Genomic DNA, 7,302 nt, shown 5'->3' with positions numbered 1-7,302 from the left:
GTTATAGAAATATGTTGTAGCTCCTATAGTCAGTGACCTGTATTGTTATTCCAGTCTGGTCTGTGCCTGTGCTTTTGTCTGAGTTTCTCAATCTCTCACTTCCACTTGAGAGCAAGTTGTTGGTTAATTGGAATTTTCCCTTGGAGCAAGAGGAGACATGCAGGCTTGTGACAGGGGTGGGGCAAGCGCACACACACACACACACACACAGTGCATACCAGATCCATTAGTATTTGGCTTTGAGAATATGCTAATTATGATTGCTGCTGTCCACTCTGTACTAATTACTATCATTATGGTGATGGAGGTGATAAGGGGATGATGTAAATCTGAGAGCGAGAGAAAGCAGATTAGAGAGGCATTAACACCATTCAATGATTTTACTGTAAATTTGATCAACAGATATATCATCTCAAGCACTTATGGTGCCACCTTTCAATGCTTAATATGTATGAACATTAGCACTTATTAACAATTAATGCATCATGTCGTGTTAGAATCTTGCAGCTTCATGATGTGCAGCCCACTCTGACACACTAAATAACATGATAATTATTGAAGATTATTGCTTTAATTTTGCAATTTTTGAAAAAGCAGAGAGTGTGAGGGTACATAAAAGGCTTTCATGCAATTAGAGCAATAAAGAGGATTTCATTTCCTTTCTTCTTTCTTTGTTTTTACCTAAATTTCCTGTCTTACACAAATTCTTAATGCATATGTACAACAAGTGTGCTACAGTCCCAGAGGCCACATAGTCAATTCAATATATATATATATATATATATATATATATTATTGTTCACAGCACCAGGAACACTGGTACTGGTGGTGTTACTTGTAAGAACAGTGGAGATGTTCTGAGTGTGGAACCTCCATTGAATATTCAAATACAGTATCCTGAGAGGAGAAAAATATTTTACCCACAAAGAAAAACATTTGACTTCCTCAAAAAATGAATCATTTTCTTCACTGCTTTCAATATGAAAAAGAAAACGCAATAACGTTTTTGCAGTTGGCTAGGACAACAAATTATGGGAAGATCTCTAACCTTTCAGTTGATACAGGCAGGTGGGAAGTTCAAATGAACTATGACCGCGGTCGAAAATGACATCACTTGGATGAGATTGAAGCTAGATCATATAATGACCAAAACATTTCCAAGGCAGACCCAAACTGTTCCTGAGGTTTGGTAGATTTAGGACTCAGAAGGAGATTCAGACCAGGCAGTTGGAAGTACAATAAAAAGGTTATTTATTAATAAACGGGGAATGTGAATGGTGAGAGTAGCGACCTTGCTGGGGAAGGCAAAGGACTGAGGGTGGTAAGTGATGGCGGATGGAGACTGGAGCAGACTAGGTGAATGAATGAAAATGGTGGCTGGCTTGGCATTGCTGGCTGAGAGCAGGCAGGCAGGGAGGCAAGTGTGATCCTGTAACACATGGAGTTAGAGAGTTAAACGGAAGAAGCATGCAACAAGAACTAACTAGAGATTAGAAAGGACACAAGATTGGCCTAAAATTAACTACCACAGTAGCTGATTGAACAATCTGGCGAGAAGTGACTAGAGAACCAGGGTTGAGATACTGCAGGGCTGATGAGCTGATGAGAAGCAGGTGTGTGTCATTGGTAGGTAACCAGGAATCTGGGAGGTGAGAGAGTAGTAGCCATGCCCACACAGACACTAAGAGATAGACAAAACACACTGTAGGGGAGACCGGTGAAGGGGAAAACAAGGGAAAAGGCTGCCGTGACCATGGCAGCCTGTCTCTAATTCTACTCCTGAACCACACAACTGAGTAAATACATTAGACTGAGGCAAGCTGTTTTAACATCTCTTAGCTAGACTGGATATTTTTTAAATAATATTTGCAAAGTCATTTTGCCTAGTCAAAGCTGTAATAAAGTGAAAACCGTAACTATATTTTGACTTGAGTTTCTCATAGATCTACACTTCAGTTGTAGATGTCTGCAACTGAATTATGACTAGCTGTAATTCAGATACCTACTATTTAATTCTTACTAGTCATAATTCCAGTTCAAGATATCTTGAATTCCCCCCAATTCAAGATATCTTGTCCTTTTGAGATATCTTAAATAAAGTTTTAAATGGCCAAAATGACATTATAGATATCTTAAACTGGAATTATAACTACTCAGAAGGATGTTATGGATATCTAAAACTGAAATGATAAATAGTCATAAATGAATTGTAGATATCTATTAACTTATCTAGTTATAGATGTCTTGAAATGAAATTAATTATTGATATTTCAAATTGTACATATCTTTAACTTTCATTCTGCCTTGTCAAAATGTAATTACAGATATCTTGAATTAGAGTTGTGACTAGGCAAAATTAAGTTGCAGATATCTGTAGTTATGTAAAAAGGTACAGCAAGTTGTGGTAGTCGGGAGCCACATCATTTTATCCTGAGCTGATGATGGAAGAAGCTCACGGGTGAGCCGTCTACCCTCCTTCTCGTCTTGGTTGACAGTTGTACATTTCTACGCAAGCTCTTTAGTGAACAAAGCTCTCTTTTCTTTTCTATTTCTTAGCATTTTCTAACCATCCACAACGGTGACCGCCATTGCTAGACTAGTCATGATGATGTTTGAGCCATCTGCAACTGTCTTTCAGGATATGTGGTGAATTGAATATTGTTTTGCTGTGACATCACTGCCTGCATCTGTAAATCAGTACTGACTGGTCAAAACTGAATTACAGAAATCTTCTACAGTAATTTTCTCTAGTGAGAATAACATTAGAGACATCTTGAATGCAAATTAAAACTAGTCAAAATGACATTGTTGATAATTCCAATGGGTCAAACTTGGCTAATAAATGTTAAAAAGTCTTGCCATACCAGGCAACTCATTGAATGACTGGTCAGTAATGACCGCAAATCCCAAGATAACGCCAACAGTCACATGTTCTTGTACCAGAAGCTTGCACTCTTCAGATACAGTGCTGAAAATACCAGAAATGCTAACCAAGCTAGTCATTATACTAGCTCTCTGATACCAATGTGTTTCTTTTTTTTTTTTTATACCAGCAGCCTGGTATAGAGTATGAGGAGCTGGATACCATGTTGTGCCAGACAGATTTTACTTTAAGAAGAGACTATTAATATACTCCTTTGTCTGTTTTATTATTTTTTAAAATACATATTGATTTGTCAGTGGGCTGGACAGGGGGACAGATATGGGGATGTGAGCTGCACAGTAAGACACCACAGAGAAAGGACAACACCTGCAAGAGGATGGGGGGTAGGGAAAACAGGAAATAGCAGAGGAAAACACCACTTGCAGAAAGCAACGAAACCTGTAAGAGAACAGAGAGAGGGGCTTAGGTCAGTGTGTGTATATTTGTGTGTGCATAACCCTGTTACAGAGTGTAGTTGTTAGTAAGAGTGGCACGCCACAACCACACTGCACCGACCCCAGCGACTGGCAGGCAAGAACCCCAGTAGCCACTAAGGGTGGGAGAAACAAACAACGCCCATACGCACTGTGACTCTAACGCGGAAGACCAACAAACGTAAAAAAAACGACCATCAAAATGCCAAATGACAACGCAATACCACCAGCCACAGCGACACTCAATGCCCGACAGGGACACAAACTAGTCTCTCCAAGCCAACCAGGAGATGCCCCTCCCGGACCTCAATGCCCAGCACCAACATGCATTGACAATCGACATACAGTGGCACTGCAGCCCTCTGAACCACAACCAAATCGAATCATGAGGCGCCCAGAGACCGCCCCGCCCCGCCCCGCCCCGCCCCATGGGAGAACAGCAGAGAGCCGTGCCGAGGAGCTCCCCACCTCCAGGGCCAGGTTCCTGACTGACCCCAGCATTCATCCCTGTCCCCCACCCCCCTAGGCAGGAGGACGCCAGGTCCCTCCAGCCCAGGGCTTGTAGCAAGAGCCCCTAATGCACTGCCAACACCCAGACCAGCGACAACCTCACCCATCCCCAGCCCCACCAGGGCACAGAACCACCGCAGAGATCCCCGAAACCACAAGCCCCCACACATCCCCAAGGCAGCTCAGCGCAGCCACAACCCCAAGCCCACCAACCCCCTCGACGGGGAAACCGCAGACGCCCGACCAACGGACACACCATGACCCACACTGCACGTACACCACCAGACAGAAACCCACTGCAAGCACCTCCCCCCACCAACTCCCACCGCCATGCTCCACCGCTCGCCACCCCCACTCGCCCGGCCCCATACACAGGACCCACAGGGAGCCAGCCAAGCGCCGAGTGCCACCACACCTGCACAGCTGCCAAAATCACCACCCACACGCAGGCCACAGATGGCCCGGATGCCGCCTGTGGCCGCCCCCCACGGCCCGCCAACACCATGCCATCAATCAACATTCACATAATCGATTCTCCGACACCCGTCAATCGCATCAAAATCCCCCACGCCCGCACCACAAAGAACCAAGAATCGATCCCCCCTCCCACCCCCAGACCCACCGGAGCAGCGAGGTCGCAAACAGCCATCCCCACCGAATGATAAAGTTGATAAATGGGGAGCAGAGAGACTGGAATTTTGTCAGTTTGCTTTTTTTTAAGCAGACATTCTCTCCATGCTAATGTGGTCTATGTGGAGATTCCTATATTGGGTGATTCTTAAACTCTTTTTGGCCTTTCAGTTCATGAGGATGGTTTTCTAAGACAACATTCTAACTGCTAATTTACTGGTGGTCTAACATATTGAGCTATTTTACTTTTACTCTTGTGTATGAATGTTTACTACATTACTGTGTTGTGCTTCCCATAAGGACTTTACTGGTGATACTTTGTTTCTTCTTGGCATGCTGGATAATGAATGCAAATTGACAGGTGGAATATTCTTAATAAAACCACCTTCCTTGTTTTTGTCACAATTCATGTGCCTTTTGTTGTTTTAACTCTTGTTGGGATCTCATCTTGTGCACCTACGCATACAATGGTTGCAGAAGATTCTCATATAATTTAGTTAAACTAAATGTAATTTGCGGCTCAGTATTTTACGCCTTTAAAAACTTCAGATCCATCTCCTGCATAAGCCTGTTTTTCACTGGGAGCTGAAAAAACAAAGTGGAAGTAGCAGTGCACTGCATTTGGTTTGACAGCTCGATGGACAGCCAAGTGTGGGAGGTTCATGGTGGCCGTGCTGTGTTCTGTGTATTTCTACCCCAAGTGTGGAGTCTCCACAGGAAGCATTTCATCAGTGGACGTCTGCAAGCAGACTAGTGAAGTCCCACCCTGTCACTTGGCTATTCTCAGCTGTATAGGTTTCTTTTTCTATTCTCCCTGAAAAGCTGAAATATGTTCCTGTGGTTTACTACCTGTCTGTGCCTAGTATCTGACGTTTTAGAAGCCTAAATAAACCTGAATTAGTTCTACTTACTTTTGGATGTTTTTAATGGAATCTAATTAGTTTTCGAAAGTCTGCCTCATCCTCAAACCCCCCTGGCTCAGTATCTGCAGGCTGTCATTACATGTACAATGAGGACCTGAAATAATTGAACAGCAGCCATCTCTGAGATACTGCTTGCCTCTGTGAGTCACAAACCTCTGCATGCACATATAGTGCAGCTGCACTGTATGCGTGTTGGCTCATGGAGAGGTTCATGCTGTGAAAATACAGCACTGTTGCATTCATTATACATATCTTTACATTAAATCCTCTAATATTTTAGTTGAAAACTCAGTCAAATAGCTCCCACACAGGAAGTTAAAAGTGCGCTTGAAAGAGCATCCCATACACCACAGCTCATTACCTCAGAAGTTTGTCAGGAAACAAACTTTGTCTTCAACTTTTTTTAATGCTAAAAACAGTACCTGTGCTCCCAGGAGTTTGTGTAGGTGGCCCTGAAGTCAAAACAGAAAGTACTGAATATAATGAATAAGCATTGGAGGTGATTCTAACCACTTCCTCTCATTTCTCTGTTTGTGTTTGTGTGTGTGTGTGTGTGTGTGTGTGTGTGATTATTAGCGTCTCAGGGACAAAGGAGGGATGAATTTAAATACATGGAGGGCAACAGTTGGTGAATGGGATACATGTGAATCCATCTGGGTTAATTTTAAATGAGTGCCAGCTGTGAGGCCATTCCCAACATGGAGTCATCACATCTATCATTTCTTTACATTAAACTGATAGATGTTCACTTATCACAATTCTGGTAATGTCTATTTTCTGCCCAATTTAACATGATAAACACAGATGTAGCCCTCTTATTGAGCTCAATAGTCTGCACAGTTTGCAAAGACTAGTGCTGAAATTAAAATAGCAAAAGGTTCTGTGACTAGCCTGACTATTATGAGGCTTCACTGTAAGGCAACATGAATTGGCTACATGCAAAACCCCAGCGATTGTCCAATACAGGTTAACGACTATAACTGGGCAAGTAGGTAATAAATGACTGTTAAGTAAATGTTGCGGAGTAAAAAGTTAAAACATTTCCCTCTGAAATGTACTGAACTCTATATCAGAAACATTTGCAGAAGTCCTCAACAAACCCCTTCTCTTGTAAAATTAAAATAAATCTTACCTTCATGTATAACATTAAGCATCCAAACAAAGCCAAGTTAAAAACAAATAACATTAAATGTGGTCTTACATTTTCTCCCTCCCTTCTATCGACTACCTGCTCTTTAATTTCCATGTAATCCATGGATCAGCTACTTGTGAGGATGCTGACCATTTACTTTATGCTTTATCTTTTACTAAATTATCATATTATCACGCATGAAGCCAAAGTGTCCAGTGGCTGCATTAAATGTATGTTCCTGACCAATTTACAGCTTTAACTAATGCACAGAGTTAGTGTTATGAAATCTGCAGATAACAGCTGTCATTTGAGGCAACAAGCTAGAAGCTGTTTTTGTCTACTTTTGTCTTAAATCAAGGACACATTGTTTCAAAAGGTACTACAAATTGTGAGTGGTGAAGCTGCTATTGTTATCATTCTAAACTGCGTAGATGCAGTGCTAGAGTGCAAAGCTTGACAGGAGTAGCAACAGTATCTAGGGGACATGGTTGCTGCACGTAGTTAGTATGGATACCTAAACCTCTTCGTCAAGGTTAGGGAAAGTTGATGGTCCGGGTTAAATGATAAAATTGTCAATAATGACACCTTTAAGACTGACTGTTAACCTGCTGTGGCAGTGTTGACTAACTCCTCACCTCGACTTTCACACCCCAACGGATGTTACCACAGTGACTATAATTGCTAATGCAGAATAGCTGCATACAAAAGTAATTTGTAGGGAACAAGTTTGTTCTGTATCGACAGGATTTC

General features: G+C 42.2%; 1 protein-coding gene across 1 annotated transcript; it reads left to right on the top strand.

Annotated features, from left to right (window-relative positions):
* Window positions 1-3,559: 3,559 nt before the first annotated feature.
* LOC123974120 (proline-rich protein 2-like) lies at window positions 3,560-4,529 on the top strand. The gene is made up of 2 exons (XM_046054556.1): window positions 3,560-3,832; window positions 3,954-4,529. Exons 1-2 carry the CDS (start codon window positions 3,560-3,562, stop codon window positions 4,527-4,529), a joined length of 849 nt encoding a protein of 282 aa, XP_045910512.1.
* The last annotated feature ends 2,773 nt before the right edge of the window (window positions 4,530-7,302 follow it).

Source organism: Micropterus dolomieu, linkage group LG07 (assembly GCF_021292245.1).
Source record: "Micropterus dolomieu isolate WLL.071019.BEF.003 ecotype Adirondacks linkage group LG07, ASM2129224v1, whole genome shotgun sequence".
In the NCBI taxonomy this organism is placed as follows: domain Eukaryota; kingdom Metazoa; phylum Chordata; class Actinopteri; order Centrarchiformes; family Centrarchidae; genus Micropterus; species Micropterus dolomieu.
Note: the sequence above shows the minus strand (reverse complement) of the source record. Positions and strands in the feature narration are given on the sequence as shown.

Excerpts from the sequence above, each read along its gene's own strand:
- LOC123974120 (XM_046054556.1), top strand. The coding sequence starts at position 3,560 with ATGCCAAATGACAACGCAATACCACCAGCCACAGCGACACTCAATGCC. Across the intron at positions 3,833-3,953 it reads AGGAGCTCCCCACCTCCAGG|ACCAGCGACAACCTCACCCA; the intron begins GCCAGGTTCCTG and ends GCCAACACCCAG.